This window comes from Lagenorhynchus albirostris, chromosome 15 (assembly GCF_949774975.1).
Source record: "Lagenorhynchus albirostris chromosome 15, mLagAlb1.1, whole genome shotgun sequence".
Taxonomy (NCBI): Eukaryota; Metazoa; Chordata; class Mammalia; order Artiodactyla; family Delphinidae; genus Lagenorhynchus; species Lagenorhynchus albirostris.
This window is the reverse complement of record NC_083109.1, coordinates 32128071-32148350: the sequence shown is the minus strand read 5'-3', so window position 1 is coordinate 32148350 and position 20280 is coordinate 32128071. Positions and strand designations below refer to the sequence as shown.

Genomic DNA, 20280 nt, shown 5'->3' with positions numbered 1-20280 from the left:
CCCCTCTCCTCTCTGTGAAGCATCCCTGACTTCCCAAAGCCTCCTTTCTCTCTGAATTCCCACACATGCACCTTGTGTATGTTCTTCTAATGTGGCTCTTATTCCACTTTGTCCTTTTTTGTTTGTGTCTTTTCTTGCTGATTCGTGTTTCCTTCCTTGATGCCAGAACTGTGCTTTGCATCCCCAGTCCCCAGCTTTAATGGGTATGGAGCTGGCATAGGTAGGAAAAGAACTGTCCTGTCTTACCTCCTTCTGCAGGCTTGCTTTGTCCCCTCCTGTCCCCTTCTTCCACCCTCTTCACATGCAGCCTTTTCCTCTACCCTAGGGTGCTGCTCAAGGGGTGGAGCCTGTGGGGACAGGACTGTCCTCAGGGGGAGGACAGCAGAGTAAACATGCGAGTTCTGTCTCTCACTCCATTACAGACAGTCTGCCTTCCCTGCTAGGAAAATGGGAGCAAAGGCAGAGGGAAAAGAAGGCAGCTTGGGAATCATGGAGTGTATTCCAGTGAGTCAGAATCCTCAGGGTGACCTTTACTTGAGGGGGGGCGGGGCAGGAGAATATGGGAAGAACAGTGTTAGGGCATCCTGGTTGGCGGCATAAGCAATGTCCTCAGGAGGGATACGGCAGCTCCCTAGCAGTTCTGCTGATGGAAGGAAGGCTGTGAGGGCTGGCTAGCTCTTGGGGTTCTCAAAACCCCAGCCCCTGCAGGACTGCCTGCAGCCACCATGCTGAGCAGATCCCTTACCTCAGAAGGGAGGGTCTTCTTAGGGGACCCCTGAGGGAAAGTCAGGGTGTTATTGACCTGTTAGGGGAAGGAGATGTGTTCAGGCATTCCAGAGAGGACTTGATTCATTTTCTTAGAGCCCAGGTAGTTAAATTTGGCTGGCAGCATCTTTCATTCTTTTGACACAGCATTCAAGGTTCTGTATTTCAAAGCCAGAAAGGATTAGAAAGCTTTTATTGACCGACTCAAGTGTACACAGGACACTGGTTCTCTGGGGAAATATTCTTTTTCTAAACAGCTAGCTCATCAGGGAACTTGTAGCACAAACCATCTGTAAATTTGGGCAGTGCCTCTAGTTGAGAATTGTTGGTTGACTTGAAGAGGGAATGAAAGACGTGTTTACTGAGGTACAGGAGGTACCAGGTGCAGCTCTGCCTTGGTCTCATATCAGGGAGGCTAACCCTGACTGACAGTTGAGCCTGGCTGTGCTGGGCACAGTTGCCTAATGGTGACATAGTAGGGAGAGTTTGGGGTAACTTTTGGTGTGTGCTTTCAGTTATGGGAGGGCACCCGTTCAGGACCCTCTTGCCCATCGTTGGGGCACAAGAGACCTAAACAGAGCAGCCTGGGTCAGTGCAGTTTACCCCCTCCCCTCCCCCTGAAGGAGCACAGTGGAAGGAGGGGAAGATGGGAAAAGAGGAGTCAGTTAACTTTTGCTCTACTCCCTTCTTTGTGCTACAGCACCTTTTTCTTGCCTGGAATCCTTGCCTCCAGCTCCCATCTAGTAGGGAAACAGTGAGAAGGCACTCAGCGCCATGGTTTCCAGCTCCACAAAGCCTCAAGCTGTTGTTGATACATTCTTTTTAGTTTTATCCAGCATATATTTGAGGGCCTGCTGTGTGAAGGTGAACCCAGATGATGAGGTGGGTGAGAGGCATTTCCTTCCCTGCCTGGTTGGTCACCACCTCTGGGGTTTGTTTGCTGTATCTGTTTATTCATGTGTCCGATCTCCTCCATCCTCTGCATCTCCCTGTCCTTCACCCTTTTCTGTTAAAACTCTTAACTCCTCTTTACCCATCTTCCCTTCCTTCCATGGTGCCCAAAGAGGCAGGGCTACCCCTACTAGCTGAATCACCTCTCACACCCTTGCCCCTGGTTTTCCTGTGGGTTTCGTAAAAGAAGAGCAGAGATCTCAGGAGTGGCCAAATATCCCACTCCTCCAGTATTTCCAGCAGACCAAAATTGGCACTCAGACCTCAGTAGAGTGGGGACCCACCTCTGGCACCCAGTACTTACTCAGAACGGGGGCAGGGTTGAGCATCCCTTGGCCTATTCCAGGGGACCCACCAAAGCCAGAGCAGCAACATTGCCAGTGTTAGTTAAAATCAAGTTGTTGAATATTGTAATGATCAACTTTAATCCCATGGGCAGTCAGAATCTACAGTTTCCAGTAAAGCATTAGCTTATGCCACATGGCAAATGATGGTTTCTTCCCCATTCGCACACGGGGGAGTGAAATGAGTGAGTATGAGAAGTTAGAGGGACCTATGCAGCGTTATGACTCTGGACAGAAGACCTCTCCAGCTCCCAGTTTCCTTTTGTGAAAATGACAGGAGGCTCTTCCTAAGGTGTCCTGTGGATGACATTTGCCATCACTGTATTTTTGTAGATTATTATAAGCTCTTCCTAAAATACATTTGGGAAGTTACAGAGTATGAATAATGTGAAAAGCCTTTTAATTCTGCTGCTTGCTAACATAGACCCTCATCGTAGACTGTGAATTATCATCTTAACAGACTTGTGCATTTACTTCCTGATCACAACAGGATCAAACAGATAAAGCAGTTGGGGCAGAGGGAATATCAAAGTGGGACAGTGGGAAAGAAAGGCTGATGTGCCAGGAGTGGGGTTTATTCCCAGTATCACAGACATAGGATTGCAGATGGCCTGTACGTGTTTGTTGGTGTTTGTTTGCAGTTCACACTCATTTCCTTAGGCAGAGAGCTGCAGAAGGAAAATCATGTTCAGCTTTCATGATTTCTGGGACAGATTTTCAGACTTTTCCAACTCTGAGTGGTTTGCCATGTGTGTCTGAGTTCTGTCCGTTTCTTCGTGTGTTTACCTGTTGAGTACCCAGTACTCCCTTGCACTGGATGTAGTGTGTACATGGGACCTAGAGACCAGCCATAGTCCATGCCTCTGAGGGGTGGGGCCTGTATTGTGAGGAAGCTAAGACCATGATCACAGGTCTAGAACCGAGGTAGGAAGTATAAGCATTCCCATCCTCTGGGCTGTGGCCAGGTCATCCCTGCTCCGTGTTTCACACGGGCACTCTGGTGAAGAGTGGCATGCTGTTCCTGGAAAGTTGTTTCATTCCATAAAAATAACCAAAATTGATATGGAAAAAGTGAGGGTGAAACAGATGTGTGCCTTTGCAAACCTGAACACAAGCTCAGAATGCCGACTTTAAGATGCTGTGTTGTAAAATACTCCTTTGGGGGCATGTTTTCCATGGGCTGGGCTGGCTAAGGACACAGAAAATGTGTCTGATGCAGCGTGTGCTGCAGACCCTCCTTCCTTCACTACACATCTCCCCTGGCATGAACATGCTTTCCTTTCCTCCAGAGATCATGACTTGTTTTGAAATGGAGGTCATATGTCTCTGCCCCAGTTGTGTGACTTCTGTGGCTTTAGTGCTTCCCAGGGCTTCCACCTGTTGGAGATGGGTAGTTTCTGTGACAGCTGCTTCTTCCATCCCCCTCCTCCCATCCAGCCTTTTCCTTCTTCCTTCTTTTCTTTGACTTTTATCCCCTGCAGTTTGCTTTCAACGAGGTCTTTACTGTCGAGTGCCCTTGGGTGAGGTTTCAGATTGCTGAAATCAAACCTTATTCTGATTGATTTCAATCCAACCTACCCCTTGGGCTCTTTCCAGGAATTAGTAAAAAACCTTTAAAATCCCAAGAGCAGGGGCAGGGTTCAGAGTCCCCTAACTCAGATGTTAGCCAGCCAGCAGCAGCTATGCCTCCCTGGCTTTGGGGAGGACTCAGTTCATGCATAACCTAGGCTGCCGTTGTCTTTTCCATCAGAGACCAAGCTTTGATAGCAGCTCTGAGCTTCCCAGAGCCCTTGTCCTCGGGTGTTATGCATAGCTGGGGGTGAAGGAGGGCCCTCTGGGATGGACCCTGCCCCCTTGCACACCATGCTGACCTCCAGCTTTCCCTGAGGTGTGCAGGTGCTGTGTTTGGGGACCACATCCAGCTTTTTGTTCCAGGTGCCTCTTGGAGGCCTTTCTCTCAGCTCTCCAGCAAAAGAAAAAATTGCAGGTGGAGTAGCCCGTTTCTTGAGAGCCTCTCTTGGCCATAACAGGCCTGCTGTAGACACACAGAATATTCCTTTGCTGAGAAAAGGTAGGGTTTTGGCTGAGAGAGTCATTGTAGCTGGTGCAGCAGCCTGGTCTCTAACAGAGTTGTCTGCCTTGAGGAGAGAGCTACCCTGTCTTCCATCTCCTTTGGTTCTGGGACCTGTACGGTATAGGAGGCAGCTCCAGGATACTTTAAAGTCTCAAGTATAAGGCTTTGAACTCTTAACTGTTGATAAAATTTAGAAGAATGGAGAGATGCAGTGCTTGGATAGGGGTAGGGGAGACTGGGATTTTCCCCCACATTCTTTTCCTGTATATGTGTTTGTGTGGGGGTGTATGTGCAATTTTTTAAATTACTTGAGAATTTCAGGCAGCATGATGATGGCTCACCCCCAGATACTCTCCTAAGAATGAGGGTCACCTGTGTAACCGTTTACCACACCTGAGAAAGCTGAATTATATCATCTAATATGCAGTCTATATTTAATTCCCCTAGTTGTCCCTAAAATATCTTTTATGGCTATTCCCTCCACCTCTCTGAACTAGGATCCAATCAAGTTCGTGTGGTGCATTTGTTTGTTGTGTTTCTTTGGTCTAGTAATAAACAGTCCCTACATTTTTCTTCCACATCATCCTCTTCTTAAAGAGTCCAGGCCAGTTGTCTCGTTGAGCATCCCGTGGTCTGAATATGTCTGATTGTGTCCTTGTGGTGGTATTTGATTTGTTCCACAATCCCCCTATTTGTTGTAAACTGGGAGATGGGGCCAAAGGCATAGTTGATTCAGGGTGAACATTAAAATTACTGTGTAGATGATAGTGAGCCTGTGATGTTAAGCAGGCTCTTAATAGCAAGTCGTAGGTTTTTCCTGCCCCCATGTAAAAAAAAAATTACTGTTTATTTAACTCAAAGAATTATAGGTAGTACATTAAAAACATGGGGGCCAGTGAGAACCTGGAGGTAGTGACCTTGGAGGAAGGTTTGCCCTCACCAGCTGTGTCGAGGGGCTCTGGCTTCAGAGGTGGCGTCACTCCCATTCTACTGTTTACCAGCTCTGTGGCTTTGGGCAAGTTACCTAGTCTCAAAGTCCCCTTTGCTCCTCCATAAAATGATAATAATAATAATAAAATTGTTAGTGAGCATCAAATAAGATAATGCCTGGCACTCGCCCACACTTGCCTGTTGGTGCTCATTATTTTAGTGGACCCTCTGGAAGGGTGGGTGTAGGTGAGGCAGATGGGGGTGCAGTGGGCAAGGCTGGTATGCCAAATGGAGCAGCTTGTCCTTGATGACATGGCAGGGGTTGGGTGTGCTCCTTGGCCACATGGCCACAGGTGGACTTCTTCAACTCTAGCTTTTCTGGGTGGTCTCCCCATTCAGTGAACATGCTGTTTCTCTGTTTGCTAATATTTCTGATGCTCCAGGAGACTAGGAGACTAAGTCCTCTTAGTATATGTGGGGTTAATGAATTTAGTTCCCCACAGTCTTTTTTCTTTGAACGTCACATCTCACTTGCCCCGTATGTTCCCACTTGTTCTAAAATGCTCATCTTCTTCCTCATGGCCCACTAATTCTCCCTTTTATCATTCCTTTTCAGGCAGGTGACTGCCTGGCGAAAGCTGTACAGGGATAGAGCAGCACTACACAGGAGCAGAGGATAGAGCTTCTTGTCAAATACCCAGAGGGAAACTCTTTTCTTTTTTTTTAAATTTTGTGTTTTTTGTAACTATTTGACTTCACTCTAGTATTCTAAGGACCATGTTACCATCCTCCCCCATTTCTCCTCCCAGAAAGACACTTTATAGACATAATTTTTTTAAGTCATATCTATTGAGGGGTAATTGACATACAGTAAAATTTTCCCTTTTTCACTTGCATAGTTAGATGAGTTTTTACCCATGTGTACAGTCACTTAATCACCACCACAACCAGCAGATAGAGCATTGCCACACTCCAAAGAGTTCCCTTATGCTTCTCTGTGACTGGCTAGATCTTTAAGTAATAAAACAAACTTTTGACCTGAAATAGTTGATACTATCATGCTTGAAAAGGTTATCAAAATTGTACCCAGCCAACCCTCCTAAATTGCTATGCTCTGTCTGGACGAAGCCTTCTGCTGGGAGCTGGGAGAGGAGCCAGTCGGCTGCTTCCTACTGAGGTTCCCCAGGAGTGTGTCTAATTGGAAGTGTTGACTGAGATAGTTTATATAATTTTGGTATTTACATATAAGAGCAGAATATCATGGACTTGAAGATAAAGGTTAGATTTGCCTTTAGTTAAAAGTTTTCTTTGAATCAACTGAAAATGGATTAGAGATCCAAATGTAAGAAACATGATACTATATAACCATTAGAATAAAACGAGGGCAAATTCCTTTATAACTAGAAGTTGGGAAAGACTTTTAAACTAGGATTCAAACTCCAGAAACAATAAAAGGATAATAAATTTGATGCCATTAAATGTTTTAAAATTTTTAAGCTTTGCATTGTAAAAATATACCATAAACAAACAAAAATGACAAACTGGAGAAAATATTCATAATATAGATAAGTTCTAATATCTCCAATATAGAAAGAACTCTGAAAAATCAAAGTTAAAAATTACCAAAAATGGTATAGAAAAAAAGGACAGAAGACATGAATAGCTACATAAAAAGCTATATAATGGCCCTTCACCATAAGAAAGGATCAAATTGACTTTATAATAAGAAATACAAACTAAAGCTACCCTGAGATACCATTTGTCTCCTTTGTCAGATTAACAAAAAATGATTTTTTTTTTTTTTTTTTTTTTTTGCGGTACGTGGGCCTCTCACTGTTGTGTCCTCTCCCTTTGCGGAGCACAGGCTCCGGACGCGCAGGCCCAGCGGCCCAGCCGCTCCGCGGCATGTGGGATCTTCCCGGATCGGGGCACGAACCTGTGTCCCCTGCATCGGCAGGCAGACCCTCAACCACTGCGCCACCAGGGAAGCCCCCAAAAATGATTTTGACAAGCCACTCTGATGGCAAAGCTGTGGGAGAACAGGCATTGTTACACATTGCTGTCAGGAGTGAAAATAATTCAGTCCCTGTGAAGAGGAATGTTACGATATCTAGAGTACATATGCATTTATCATTTGATCCAGCAACCTACTTCTAGAAATTTACCCTGGAGATATACTCCCACAAATGCAAAATAAATACAAAAAGTTTTTTTTTATTGCTGTGTAATTTGTAATGGGAAAATAGTTAACACAACTTAAATGCCTATCTGTAGGAAACTACCATACATCACACAATGAATTACTATGCAACCCTGAGAAAGAATAAGAAAGATTTCCATGAACTGGTATACAGTAAGTTCCGGAATATATTGAAAAAACAAGTTGCAAAAGAGTGTGTATATGTTTGAAGAAACAAGAATAAGTTAGAAATTAATAAAAATGGTTAATGATCAATAAGTCAGATTTGGGGGTTGGAGGGGATAGGAGTGACATTTTCCTGGTATATCTCTATATGGTTTGATTTTTTTTTAACCGTAAAATGTTCAGCATATCCAAAACATAAAATCTAAAAGGATGAAGAAACACAAACCCTAAAATTGAATACAAACAGAAACAAGTGAACCTAACTTTATGTCAAATTGCTGACCACATGGAGAAAAGAATTAATTCACAGACTTTAGAACATAGTACTTTGCACACTCTGAATGGGATATATTCTAAGAAAAAGAAAACACAGAGAAGTCTTAAACTTAGTAGTCTTGTTAGTAGTGACATTGGTATAATTCTGGAACTGTGCTGCTGTGGGCAAGTTTGAGACAATTTAATTATTAAAAGGAATAGTCATGGAAGTATATTATTAAATTGAATAAAAAATGAATCCATGTGTCTATGGTGATATTCAAAAAAAAGGGGGGAGATAAAAATTGGACAAAAAGGGAGCCGAGAACAATTCCTAGAGGAAGTGGTATTTTCTCTGTGCCTTCAATGTTGAATAGAAATGGAGCATTAGCAATGAATTGATGACATAAGAGATGAGCAAAGGCTCAGAGGCAAGAAAGTAGACCGCTTGCCTGGAGTGCAGGCATGTAAAGTGGCCGGTGAGAGACTAGACTGGCGAATGGGTTCAGGTCACCTGGACACCGAGGAGGAAATGAGGCACCTCCAGCAGGGTTTTGAACACAGTAAGAACTTGTTTGGGGCTGGTTAGGTTCTTTTGCTGTCCTGGGGCTAGAGCCTGACATGGGAATGTGTCACTACAAAGGTGACTGTCTGCTCAGGGATTTTTTCTTAATGGCATCCAGCAACACCATTAACTTTAAAAACTTCCATCTGCAAAAATCCATTTTTGGGGTATCTTCACATATTTAAGATACACTTCACATATTTAAGATACACTTAAGGTCGGCAAAATTTTTTCCATAGAGTGATAAGCAGTGAATATTTTAGGCTCTGTGTTCTCTGTTTTGACTATTCAGCTCTACCATTGAAGCATAAAAGCAGGCACAGACAACTCGTGAATGAGTGAGGGTGGCTATGTCCCAGTGAAACTCTACTCAATGAAAACAGTAGTTTGCCAGATTTGTTTCACTGTCCAGTTTGCTAACCTCTTATGTAAAGAAAAGCACAGTTTAATTTGTTTCCTTTCCAGTCATCAGTAGAGAATAAAATAGCAGACAGTCCTGTCTGCTTGCAGAGCCCAGGGATCTGAGGTTTAGGTGATTGTGTGAGTGAAGAGCCCCAGGAATTGACCAGCTTCATGCTGGGGAAGTGCCTGAAAAGCCACTTTATCAGCTGAGAATATCAAGTGCTTTATCATCTTCAAATCTCTTTTTTGGAAAATTGGCTTTGTTGATTTTGATTTAGGGGAGCTCTTGTTTAATGAAGTAGTGTGCTCTCGCTGCAACTTTCCCTAAGAATATTTCAGTCAAGCCACTGATTTATGCTGCCAGTTATGGAGACCACACTTCACTGCTGGGATACTTACTGTAAGCCTGCTGCTTGTCTTTCAGCCAGAACTGCTTGTGGCAGGCAGTGTGCGTAGCTGCAGAGTGAACACATAAGCCGGCATGTGCATCTTTTACCAGGTCATCTTGGGAGACTTTGTCTGGGGCAGCACATGTGAGAATTTTCTGTTAGCACCCACTTTCAAAGGAACCCAGGGGCCTGGTTGTGTGAAAGTGAGTGAGCTCCTTTGCAGCAGTGCTCTCAAGGCCTTTGGTCATGGTGAAAGCCATAAAATGCACTCCCTGAAAGGTGCCCAGGCAACAGGCAGGTTCAAACTGAGACTCATGTCACCGGGAGTGGAGCCCAGAGCCAGTCTTCACTTTCCCACATCCAGTGAGTCACCAATGCAGGGTTGATTGCAGTGGTCCTAAGGATGAGATTTCTAAATGCAATCCATATTAATCCATATTACATTGCTTGAAACATGAAATGATAGTAAAACAGATGCTGTTTGGACCATTTGAAGTAGCATCCATTCCTGATTAGATGCTGACCTCCCTTTACCCTTTCAGTACATTTCTGAAAAATCGTGCTTAAGGAATTTTTGTAAATCAAGCAGCGTTTTCCTTTTGCTATACATTCCCACTTCAGGGGACCTTCACTCCACTTTTGATGGTACTATGCGCCAGGCCCCTCCAACAGGTAATTTATTAATGGATGGTTGTGGAGGGCATGCCCATGGGAGTGGCCGCTAGCATTGCATCTGGTTTGTACTGTGCAGCCTGCCTCTGTGTCTTAAAGCCAGCATCTCTCAATTGATTTCATTGCAGGATTAAAATGGCCAGGAGAACAAAAGAATCTTAACCCTCATATAGCTCAGAATAGTGTGTACCAGCTCTGGACTTGTAAAGCGGCTACATGTCCTTCAGCCAGAGCCACTGTTTCTCAGTCCAGTTACCGTATCACTCACGGCAGAATATGCTGCCAGCTCAGAGGAGAGCATGCTGGCTTCCTATCCTGCTGGCCAGGACACTGATTCAAGGCTGCTTAGGAGTATTTAAGAATGATCTGGACATCTAGGAGTTCCTAACCTTGCTAACCAAAGGCTAGTTTCATATTTTACCCGCAAAGTAATGTTAAAGATAGTGATTGAGTTCCCATGTTAGCCCATTATACATCTCTAATAATAAATGACAAAATCTTTTGAATTTGAGTAGTACCAGTGTTCATAAAGTCAATATGAAGTATCTAAAATGTGATTGAATGATGGCATCTGAGGATCTCTGCATTTAGTTTGACATTGGAGGCAGGAAATTTAACAGAGTCTGCAAGCTTTCTGGGTCCTTTAAAAATAAGAGTTCGAGCACTTTTGAGTATTTTTTATGATTAAGAAGAATATTATATCTACTGTTGATTTGTAACTTACAGTTTTCCTTTTCCTCAATAGATAGCTCACGTGATTTTAATGCTTACCCTCAGTGATTTAGGGCAGTTTTTGACTTACAAAATGGAACGACAGGGGGAGATAGATTTTTTTCCATGATAACCAATAAGAATTTGAAAAGGAGGAGAAAGAAGAGGAGGAGGATGTTAAAATAGAAGATGTACACTGATGTTTATTAATAAGGAGCTCATAAGCTCAGCAGGACAGAAACATCCAAATGCCCGCATCCCCCACCCCCAAGGGGAAAGGTGGTGATGGCAGGGGCTGGTGTTGGGGTGCTGGCACTGACCACAGAGCTCCCCCAGGGCCCACCCTGGGGCTGTCTGTGGGGAGAGCAGCAGGAGGGGAGGACGGAGAAGCCAGCATCCCTGGCTGTGTGGCCGAGGACATCTTTGCAGACTGGGGCTCTTTCTTCCAGGTGTGCCTGCATTTACTCATGTGCTGTTTGTCTATGGAAAAGACTGTTAAGCTGTCAAATAGTGAACTACCTCGGTAGTTCCTGATGCCGTGATCATGGTTTTGGTCTCGTTTCTTTTAGGTTACCCCTGTTTCAGGCCAGTGCTTTTGCATTTCTGGCCCCTGCTCGAGCCATCCTGTCTTTAGATAAATGGAAATGTAACACCACAGGTAATTGCAGTTATTTCCACATATGTCATTGGGGTCCTTTAATGCAGGTGATAGAAGGGAGGCCTGGGCGTGCTGCCCCCAGCAGTGTTAAATCCTTTCTGGAATCAGGCACAGAACACACAACCAACAAACAGCTTAGAACGCTCCAATCTGTGGATCATGTTTCTGTCTCTCTCTATCCACTTGTTCATCCCTAACCCCAAAGCAAGTAAGGACCAGAAAAGGACCTCATTTCTCTGTGCTAATGAAATTGATAAATATGGGGAAAGAATAGAAAAATATTTGTGCTATTTTTCTGCCTCTTTCTTTCAGTGGATTTTTTTGAACCACCAGTTAAACAACTCTCTTTGCTGCAATAGCATCCCTTCTCTGAAACATCTCTGCTTTTTAAGGATCTGGCTGCTTTGGTTTTCTGCAAATGACTTTCATTCCCCCTCCCATTCTCCTCATAGTGATTACAAAGATCCTTAAATAACCCAGTAAGGTCAGGAAGAGATCAGATAGGGGATTTGAGGAAATCACATAGACCTGTTGTACTCTCAAAATATTGTTAAATTTTTAGGTTATAGGAGCAAAGTTTTCTAGCCCTCGTTTCCTTCCTTGCTCCTAGGAGTTGCTTTGTGACCACTGATTTGATTTAGGAACAGGAAAAGGCCCTCTGTTTTATCTAGGTTTTTAAAATCTCAATCAGGCAACCTTGCTATTGGGCATGTCAAAGAGCTGCTTGCAAAGGTTGGTCTTTGTATTAGGCTGGGACTAGCAATGTATATCACTAGTTCAGTCAGCTTTTGAGAAGCCGGGAGCGCTTGTTGATGAATAAATTTGGTTAAATTAGCAATGGGGGAATCCACCTCTCAGTATGATATGCCATAGTGTTGTAACTTGAATTTTAGGGATGAGTATTTATACAAATATACTTAGAACAGGGAGGAAATTCTTCTTAAAAAGAGTGAAATGAATATGTCCCGTGAAACATCAGTGTCACTGCAAGAAAAATTTTGTCTTTGTTTTTGTTTTTAAGATGTTTTGGTTGCCAATGGAACAACGGAGCTGTTACATACAGAACACATCTGGTATCCTCGGATACGCGAGGTAAAAGATAAACATTGTCTGCTTATGGCTTCTTTGTGTTTCTACTTATTTTCAGTGTTGGTCGTGACCAGTAAATTGCAGTTGCTCTTTTTCTGTTTCAGGTACTGACATGTTCATTTCTGTTGTTAAAGTAAATGTAGATGGCATCACTGTAAAATAAAGCATGCAGAAATGCTTTGTGTGACCAGACAGTATTGTTTCTTACCCTCTTTTCCATCCTCCTTTCTCCTCCTCTCCTCATGTGTACCCACAGACCTGTCTGCTTACACCCTCCGGCATAACAGCTCCCTTTGGAAGGAGCCACAGAGTCGATAGGTTGCAAAACTATTTATTCTGGCCTCAGTGTTTGCCTGTATTGGTGGAAGGAATTAAAGACACTTGTCTTCTTCAGTGTACTTGAATAGAACAGGGCGTAGGAGTCCTTAGGTATGAAGAACAGCTGACAGTTTATCCGGATTTTCCAAAACCTATAAGATCATTCACCATTAGTTCAGAATTAACACAGATATGGCCATTCTGCACAGTAGAAACATTCCTTTAGAATTTTTGTCAATAACACTATCTTCTGAATGTCCTGCAGCGACTTACTTTTTAAAGTCAAGAATCTTTGTACTGCATTGTTCCTCTGAGGCTGGTTATGAATGTTGTGTCTTAAATGAGAATTATAAATTATGTCTGTCTCAATCAGTGAGAATAGGCAAGCTGACTTCGTGTCCAGTGCCCATTTCTGTAATACTCTTACATTAGTCAGGTTATACTTAAGTTTGCTAGATCCCAGTAACCCCCACTGGTTTCTTTTGGGATTTGCCAGGAATTTTCCAGCTATGTTATGCCTGTTATATAATAACTTGGTGTCTTACAGAATTCTCAGTTGTCGTTGCAGGTGACATTTAGAGTGTGTGATGTATAAGCAGCTTGCTCTTACGTCTGTGTCCTCTCTTGCTTCAGATCCAGGGAGCCATCATCATGTCCTCATTGATAGAAGTGGTTATAGGCCTCCTAGGCCTGCCTGGGGCTCTGCTGAAATACATCGGACCCCTGACCATCACACCCACGGTGGCCCTCATTGGCCTCTCTGGTTTCCAGGCGGCAGGAGAGAGAGCAGGGAAGCACTGGGGCATCGCCATGCTGTAAGTGTTCCAAGACCACTCAAAAGTGAACAGTAAAAATCTCCCCTCTTCCCAACACTGAGGGACAGCCTCTTTGAATGTTTTGAACATTTATATGAACTTCAGGAGACACTTAAATTAAGATTAGTCTGGTAGTTTAAACTTTATTTGCTTCATGCCAGGGAATTATTGAAGTAACATGCAGCCAAGGTATTCCAAAGACAGATTTGGCAGTGATGTGTAGAGGGAGGGTTGTAAGGTTTTAAACTTTGGGATGGGAGTAAGATGTGACACCATTAACTCTTGACTTTTGTGGTCATGCCAAGTCTCATACACATGAGCTGGAATACCAAGAAGCTGAATCCTTTAGATGAGACTCAAAAATACTTCCAGACTGGCAGGAGACAGAGATGCTGCAGGAGGTGTGTTGACATCAAAGGTGATTTGGCTCCTCGGCCAGATAGCTCTGCACATCTGTCAGGAAGCTGTTACTCCTTCCAGAGTCCTGCTAGTCAGTGCCAGTCCTTTTGCACAGTACTTGAAGTTGATTAAAGATGTCACTTACCCCTTTTTAAGTAATGTCAGTAAAGACATCCAGGACTTTATAAGATTATTAGAGCCACAGAATTCTATATACCACAGATAGAACCCACATTCTCTGTGTGTATCTGTAGAGCATATGTAAGAGTTGACCATATCATAGGGAAATGGTTCCAAGACTAGAATTTTACCGATCAGTAAAATTGCTTAAAAAATTTAATAACAATACAAGAGGATTTCTAATTGTTTTTGTTTTGCTTTGTAAAATGTTCTGTAATTATTAAATAACAAGCAGTACTTGTTGAGCCTGTGCATCAGTGTTATATACCACTGGTTGTATATATTATAAATTAAGATAGGTACCAGTGTTATCCCTGTTTAACAGCTAAAGAAATCGAGGGACAAAGATGCGGAGTTAGTTGCCTAGAGTCACACAGCTAGTAAGTGACCACGATGGTTTTCAAAACCCAAATAGTCTGACTAGAACTTAACCCATAACACTTAATTCTGCCTCTCTGTGTTAGAACATGGTTTACAAATAAAGTGAATCCTTGCATAATTGTAATCCATGTATCATTATAAATTAAGGTATAGGAAAATATCCAGTGTTGCTCTTAATTTTCTCATTTCACCAAAGGTTGTCAATATTTCCATACCAGGATGGGTGAGTATAAGGCACATAAGAATGTTCACTCAGTGAAATGCAGTAAGTTCCAAAAAGGAGAAATTGTATTTACCATCACGCAGTAAACTTTAGGAACCAATAATAAAAGAGTGAACAAAACCCCCAAACGACTTAGAAGCAAAAGAACACCATTGTAAATAACTCAGAGAGGAACTCAAAATTTCACAATTGCTGACAATTTAGCAAATGATGACGATAACAGCACTGGTCACACAGAGCAGTCAGTTGTTCTCAAGAAAAGTCAAATAAAAATGAAGTACATGAAGAGCTTATCTCCAGAAACTAGAAAAACATGATAAAAAATGAACACAGTGAAAGCAGGGGAAAGAATTAGTAAAGATACAAAAAACATGAAACAAATAGAAGTGATACATCCCAAAGGTGGTTCTTTGGAGAATGGCAAACATATACTATAGATAGGCTTCTGGCAGGGCTAATTAAGGTGAGAAAGGAATGCACGCACAAAGGGAGGGATAAAACTGCAGCTCCAGGGAAGATGTGTTGAATCTGCGTTCCTGCCCCGAAACTTAAAAAAAAGAATAATAGAATAGGTGGTTTCCCAGCTGTTTCATTTGATAAATAATCAAAATTGACTCCTTCTCCCCCTGACATCTGGATATTAGGGCTCCTCAGAACTTGGTCCTGGGCCTCCTCCTGTCCACATGCTCTTCCCCTGGGACATCTCATCCAGTTCGTGGCATCAACAGACATGCATTATGCTGGTGGCTTCCACAGGAACCTGAAGCCCAGGTCTCTGAACTCAGACTTACAGATCGAACCCCTGACTTGCCCTCTCCATTTGCTGTTACACAAGACATTTCAAACTTCAAAGGAAGAAAGCTCCAAACTTTTCATTCCCTCCTTGCCCCCAAACCAGTTCCTTCTGTCGTCCTCTCAGTGGCACAGCCACACACCCAGGTGCTTAAGCCAGAAGCCCTGCAGTCATCCTTCTTTCTTCACTTTTCCTCATTCCCCACGTACAGCCCATCATTCTGTCCTACCTCCAGAACAAACAAATCCCCAGTCTATCCTCTGGACTGTCATTGCCACCACTCCCAGCCATCACTTCCAAACTGGTCTCCAGCTCCTTTTTTGTTCCCTTCCTGTCCATTCTCAGTCCTGTAAAATGCTTGGCCATTATGTCTTCAAGGCCACCTCTTCTGTCTCCTCCTTTTGCTGGAATTCTAGAAGCTTTTAGGTCTTGTCATCACGATGTCGGAAACCTCACATGCTGCCCCTTGATGGTCTGTTTACATCTCGGGCTTGGCACTCTTGGCCTCTTCTCTTTGGAATCTCAGGTGTTCATGGGAAATGATCTTGAATTACTTCAAAGATGCCCTCCTCCCCTCCATCCCTGCTTGTCTCTCTCTTTCTGGAACTTCTAGAATGTTGGTCCTCCCAAAGTCTTCCTCTTAACTTTCCTCTCCTGTCTTCCATCTCTTCATCTTTTTTCTGTATTCATAGGAATTTTCCTCAGCTTTATGACTCCTTCCATTGAGGTTTTTATTTCTGCTCTCCTGTTTTTTAGTTTCCAGAGCTCTTCTTTTGTGCTTGGGATATCAGCTGTATGAGGGCAGTCACCATGGCACCGACAGCACCTGCTTCACCATCTGTCCCAGGGCAGGCGTTCAGTGAGAACATTGTGAATAAGTGAAGGGGGAGGGTCGGGAGGTGTGAGCACACCCTTGACCATGGGAAGAAAAGTCAAGATGTTGTGGAAGGACTTTAATTCCTAAAGGATGTGCTCCATTGATTAGACAGTGAGTGTATTACATCTTCAAGGAACAGAGAATTCCTGCACTGTTTAAACTGTTCCTGGAGCTTTGAAAAAGAAGGGAAACTTCACAGTTCTATCCTAATGGCAAATCCTGACAGAGCTAATGCAAAAGGGAGATCCTGGACCAACTTTTTCCTTCCTGGGGTTGTGTAAAACCCTGAGCAAATATATTCAGGTAGTAGCATCTAAAGCTCAGCATTTTTGTCTACTGTAAGGCTCCGTGCAATCTCTAAGATGTAAGTGTATAGAAAACTTTCAGAAAAGAGCCTTAGTAGACAGCTCTGCACATACTTAATTTTTGAAGTGCTACATCTATAAACATAATCTGAAAAGAATGTTCCTTGGAACATGGTTTGGGAAAACGCCGCTATAGATAATATAATAAAAGGGCAATGTATTTATCATTTCAGGAACTCAAGGATGATTAAATATTAGAAAATTTATTAATAAAATTCATTATAGGTCTCTGGTGGGTTTTATTAATAAAAATCATGATGACAAATTTTTAAAAATTGATCAAGTTCAACCTGTATCCCTACTGCAAACTGTTAGCAGTGATAAATAAGATTCTTAAATGCCCCATACATTAATGGTGAAAGACTTAAATTAGGCCTGCCTATTGAAATCAGAAACTGAGATAAGCATGTTTATTATCAGTATCATTTAGAGTTGTTCTGGATGTGTAGCCAATGCGTAAGACAAGAAAATAAAATAATATGGATCAATACAGAGAAAGTCAGGGAGAAGGAAATGATGACTTGCCCTTAACAATAATTAAAACACATTCCAGAATTTAATAACAACACTGTGACCTGAGACAGGGTGGACATTGGTAGAGCAGAATAGGAAGGCTAGAAACATAACCAATAAAAAAACTAATATTTAGTATATGATGGCAGGTCATATTCAAAATCAGTGAGGAATGGGAGAACTGTGTAGGAAGATAATTATTTGGAAAAAAGCTAGATTTCTGGTTTATATCAGAAATACATTTCAGTTGCTTACATACAGAAAATAAAACCATGAAAATGCTACAAGGAAACCTACATAAGTGTTTAATCATAAAAAAACAGGTTAGATAAAGCAGATATGGAAAGAGGAAGATTGATTTTACTACTGATGAATTTAAAACTCATATCAAAAACCAATGAAACTAAATTTTAAATGAATCTGGGAATATATAACAAACTCCACAAGAAAGGCTAATGTTCCCAATTCATAGAGTTTCACCAATTAATTTAAAGGAGAGAGAGTCCTGGTGGAGTAGTGAATGAAGGGTATTGTATGAACAACCACTTAACAGAAAAAAAGAAATACACATAAACCAATTAGTGTTTAAAAAGGGTTGCCCTCCCTGGTTATCAAATTGCATATTCATATGGAACGTTTTAGCAGTGGGGGTATTGGTGCTGGGTCAACATGGGCTCCTGAGTCAGCCGATAGATGTGGCATTTAGAGACAGACTCTCAGGGAAGAGGAAATGTGGTGAACCAGTACCTGCCGTTTCTAACATGATGCATAAGTCCCATGTTTTTCCTGAGAATATTTATTTTCTGTTTACTTTTCTTGTGGATAACTTAGAACCTATTCAAAAGTAGAATAGTGTAATAAATTGCCATGTACCATCACCAAATGCTCAAGAAAAGTCTCATTTTGTCTGTACCCCCAAATTCATTGAAATTCTAGGATTTTGAGGTTTAATAATAATTAAACAGAGAAATCTAAAGTAAAGTAATGGTCCCTCCCACACGCCCCCATCCCTCTAAAAAATCTTCTCATGAATAACTAACAAAAATGTAGTATTTATCCTTCCATATTTTATATTATTGATGCAGAAATACAAACGTGCACATATACAGCTTTACCATTATTTTACAATTTGTTTTTCATCCCAATAATTTGTCGGGGTCACATTTCCAAGACAATGTGTTTAGGTCTTTTTCATTCTTTGTACAACTGCACAATGTTAAGTAGTATGAAATAGTCTATATTAAACCATTCCCCAGTTGATACTCAAGCACGTTGTTTAAAATATTTGCTGTTGCAAACAATGCTGAAATACCTATTCTCATGTGTAAAGAATGAATATTAAAATAAATGATGATACAGTTTTTTAAATTGATGAAGTTGGTAGGGATTTAAAAGTATAAGACCCTGTGTTGCAGTGAGTAGCAAATGGACACTCTTTTTTTAAAAAATTTATTTTATTGAAGTATAGTTGATTTACAATGTTGTGTTAATTTCTACTGTACAGCAAAGTGATTCTTATATACACATTCTTTTTCATTATGGTTTATCACAGGGTATTGAATATAGTTCCCTGTGCTATACAGTAGGACCTTGTTTTTTTATTTTTTGTTTGTTTGTTTGTTTTGGGGTTTTTTTTTGGCTGTGCCACGCGGCATACATAATCTTTGACCAGGGGTCAAACCCGTGCCCCCTGCAGTGGAAGCATGGAGTCTTAACCACTGGACCGCCAGGGAAGTCTCAGGATCTTCTTGTTTATCCATTCTATATACAATAGTTTGCATCTGCTAATCCCAAACTCCCAGTCCATCCCTCCCCTCCCCCCTCCCCCTTCGCAACCACAAGTCTGTTTTCTATGTCTGTGAGTCTGTTCTATTTTATAGATAAATTCATTTGTGTCATATTTTAGATTCCACATATAAGTGATATCATATGGTATTTGTCTTTCTCCTTCTGACTTACTTCACTTAGTATGATAATCTCTAGGTCCATCCATGTTGCTGCGAATGGCATTATTTCATTCTTTTTTATGGCTAAGTAGTATTCCATTGCATATATGTACCACATCTTTTTTTTTTAAGTGTACGTGTTTTTTTTTTAATTGAAGTATAGTTCATTTACAATATCGTGTTAGTTTCTGTACCACATCTTCTTTATCTATTCATCTATCTATGGACACTTAAGTTATTTCCATGTCTTGGCTATTGTAAATAGTGCTGCAGTGAACATTGGGGTGCATGTATCTTTTTGAATTAGAGTTTTCTCCAGATATATCCCCAAGAGTGGGATTGCAGGGTCATATGGCAACTCTGTTTTTAGTTTTCTGAGGAACCTCCATAGTGGCTGCGCCAATTTGCATTCCCACCAGCAGTGCAGGAGGGCTCCCTTTTCTCCACACCCTCTCCAGCATTCGTTTTTTATAGACTTTTTAATGATGGTCATTCTTTTTTTAAAAGATTAATTAATTAATTATTTTTGTCTGCATTAGGTCTTCGTTGCTACGCATGGGCTTTCTCTAGTTGTGGTGAGCAGGGGCTTCTCTTGTTGCGGAGCATGGGGTCTAGGCGCTCAGGCTTCAGTAGTTGCAGCACACGGGCTCAGTAGTTGTGGCACACGGGCTTAGTTGCTCCGTGGCACACGGGCTTAGTTGTTCCATGGCATGTGGGATCTTCCCAGACCAGGGCTCAAACCCATGTCCCCTGCATTGGCAGGCAGATTCTTAACCACTGCAAATGATGGCCATTCTGACCAGTGTGAGGTGATACCTCATTGTAGTTTTGATTTGCATTTCTTTAATAATTAGTGATGTTGAGCATCTTTTCATGTGCCTGTTGGCCATCTGTGTGTCTTCTTTGGAGAAATGTCTATTTAGGTCTTCTGCCCATTTTTCAATTGGGTTGTTTGGTTTTTTGTTATTGAGTTGTATGAGCTGTTTGTATATTTTGGAAATTAAGCCCTTGTTGGTCACATTAGCAGATGGACATTGGTCTCTGTGTGGGATTGTAAATTCACCCAACCTTTCTGTATATATTTAGCAGTTTGTATCAAACACTTTTTAATAAGGTGTTCACTGTTTGACAGATCTGTTCTAGTCCTAGGAACTTGTCATAAGGAGACATTCAGACTGGTACCAGAGAAGGATGATTCATTGCAGTTGTTTCTGTTGCTCCCAATGTCGTACCTTAGGGGACATGTTTAAATAAGATGTGGTACATCCAGTAGATGGAATGCTAAGCAGCCACTAAGGTG

At 42.0% G+C, this 20280-nt stretch overlaps 1 protein-coding gene across 9 annotated transcripts in view; it reads left to right on the top strand.

Moving 5' to 3' along the window:
- The window catches only part of SLC23A2 (solute carrier family 23 member 2), a 149298-nt gene that overhangs the window by 107055 nt on the left and 21963 nt on the right, over positions 1-20280 (top strand). For all 9 annotated transcript variants that reach the window (XM_060123219.1, XM_060123220.1, XM_060123221.1 and 6 more), the window contains 3 exons: positions 10993-11081; positions 12103-12173; positions 13122-13303. In XM_060123219.1, coding sequence (XP_059979202.1) covers positions 10993-11081; positions 12103-12173; positions 13122-13303 — 342 coding nt within the window. The remainder of the gene's footprint in view (positions 1-10992; positions 11082-12102; positions 12174-13121; positions 13304-20280) is intronic.